This window comes from Aplysia californica, unplaced genomic scaffold (genome assembly GCF_000002075.1).
Source record: "Aplysia californica isolate F4 #8 unplaced genomic scaffold, AplCal3.0 scaffold00436, whole genome shotgun sequence".
NCBI classification, from domain to species: domain Eukaryota; kingdom Metazoa; phylum Mollusca; class Gastropoda; order Aplysiida; family Aplysiidae; genus Aplysia; species Aplysia californica.
Genome location: NW_004797706.1, coordinates 625,764 through 628,172, shown reverse-complemented (window position 1 = coordinate 628,172; position 2,409 = coordinate 625,764). Strand labels below are relative to the sequence as shown.

Genomic DNA, 2,409 nt, shown 5'->3' with positions numbered 1-2,409 from the left:
TTGAAGACAGGTAAGAGAAGATGAGGGATGGGGTAAGGAGGTTTATCTTGGGAGTTGTGTTACACCATTGGTTTTTTCCTGAATGGTCTGGTGTGAAGTGTGAAGGTAGTCTCCTTTGTTCCAGGGGGGAGGGGGGTTTGAAGAGTTTTCTGATTCAACCACCATAGGAGTTTTTTTAAAATTGAGCTTTATGGGCTAATAGTCTTAAAGTTGTATATATATAGTTAAAGTAGAGCTGATTTTATAGGTGGTTGAGATAATGATTTTTCTGAGAATTTTTTAGAGGGGGGGAGGGGGGATGTTGGGGTGTGCCTTTGGTAGATCTTACTTCTGTTACATTTGTCTGTCTGTCGCTTTTTCCCCTCCCCACGAACTGACTATTTTTTCTCTTGTTTACTCAAATACTTCTCTGTCCGCTCTTTATATATGACTCACGGTATGGTGGAATCAGGGGCATGTGGAGTGAATGGTATAATCTTAAAGCTTGTTCATTCGTCTTGCTTTAAATTTAAAAAAAATTACCCAACCCATCTATCTTCAATAAAAGTCGAGATATTTGCGATTGAAGGGTTTGAGAGTCACCCTGTCTTAACACTATGCCCCCACGGGACGCCGGTCGGCAACGGTGTGCCGCACCTTTATCCTGGTCCGTGGGGATAAGTGTTGTGCGCGCTGCGTGGGTGAAAAGTGTTAAAACGGGGAAATTAGGGAGAAACCGGCCGCCAAAATTGTCTATTTTTTGTGCATTTGATCTTTTTCAATAAAAATCCACGTGTTTTTAAATGGACATTAAAGATCATGGGCTGAAAAAAAAAGAAAAGTATACAATGACAAACATACATACATACATAATAATAATAATAATAAATAGCATTTGTATAGTGCATATCCCCGCTCAACAGCAGGCTCTATGTGCTTTACACTATATTATTACCCCAGCAGACCATAGAACACTCCGAAACATTCTCAGCTTCCTGGGAAGCATACAGTGCAAGCAGCCGATTAAGCGCTCAAACACTAACAAACTGACAAGATCTTCGGCTGTCTATAGCCGGGTACCCATTCCCACCTGGGTGAAGTGAGGAAAATTCGTGTAAAGTGTCTTTCCCAAGGACAACGTCGGGCCCTTGACAGGATTCGAACCCACGACCTTACGGTTGCGAGTCTGAGAGCCTAACCCCTAGGCCACCGACCCCACTATACATATTCTATTCTACCTCTATCCTCAGTGTTAAGTATACCATGACAAACATATATACATACATACAATGACAAACATATATACATACATACAATGACAAACATATATACATACATACCATGACAAACATATATACATACATACAATGACAAACATATATACCTACATATTTTATTCTACCTCTATCCTCAGTGCTAAGTATACGAAACACACAGGAGGAAGAGCCCCCAGACCCGCAGCTCATGCGCTTGGACAACATGCTCATCGCGGAGGGCGTGGCCGGCCCCGAGAAAGGGGGCGGGTCGTCTGCGGCGGCCAGTGCCACCGCCGCTGCCTCGGGGGGTCAGCCCGACAGTGCCATAGAACACTCGGACTACCGCGCCAAGCTGGCTCAGATACGACAGATCTACCACACGGAGCTGGAGAAATACGAGCAGGTCGGTGCAGCAAACGGTTGTGTGTCTCTGTTTTTGTCTGTCTGTCTGTCTCTCTCTGTCTCTTTGTCTTTGTTTCTGTCTCTGTTCCTGTCTCTTTGTCTTTGTTAATGTTTCTTTCTGTCTCTTTCTGTCTCTCTCTCTTTCTCTTTCTCTTTCTGTCTCTCTCTCTTTCTCTTTCTCTTTCTGTCTCTCTCTTTCTCTCTGTCTCTCTCTTTCTCTCTCTCTCTCTTTCTCTCTCTCTCTCTCTCTCTCCCTCTCTCTCCCGCTCTTTGTTTTTGCCTCTCTCCCTCTGTTTCTCTCATTCTTTCTTTTTCTCTCTCCGTGTCTGTCTCCTTAGTTCTGGGATTCAAACCCATACAGTTTGCATGACCTATTCCTCAACTCTTGATACTTTTTGGTATATCTTTCTATGGTGGTAATTTAGGAAAAACAGCACATTATATAAGAATGAATAAGTTGATTAGATAAGAGAGGCGTCAAGAATTACTGCAAGAGACTTAAAAAATTTGAATCTCTGCACAAGAAGACAAACATTCTACAAATTATAGTGGAAATAATGTTTCGTGTTAGGTGACCATGGCCACCCTTTGATCTCAGAATTTTAATTATCGAACCAGAATAAACAAATTAATTCCCAAGAAAGCAAGTTCAGACAGACAAATTCGTTAGTACCAAATGCAGTGTGTTCTATGAACACAGTGCTGCAGATGAAACAGAGAGAGGGAGGGGGGGAGGAATGTTTATGAAGTGGGGGTGTTTTATTTCAAATTA

General features: G+C 42.5%; 1 protein-coding gene across 1 annotated transcript in view; it reads left to right on the top strand.

The window, feature by feature from the left end:
• Positions 1-2,409, top strand: part of LOC101848905 (pre-B-cell leukemia transcription factor 1) — a gene marked incomplete in the record, with an annotated part of 28,665 nt that overhangs the window by 8,343 nt on the left and 17,913 nt on the right. Inside the window, 1 exon segment of the mRNA XM_035971438.1 lies at positions 1,394-1,638. Within this exon segment, the coding sequence (XP_035827331.1) occupies positions 1,394-1,638 (245 nt within the window).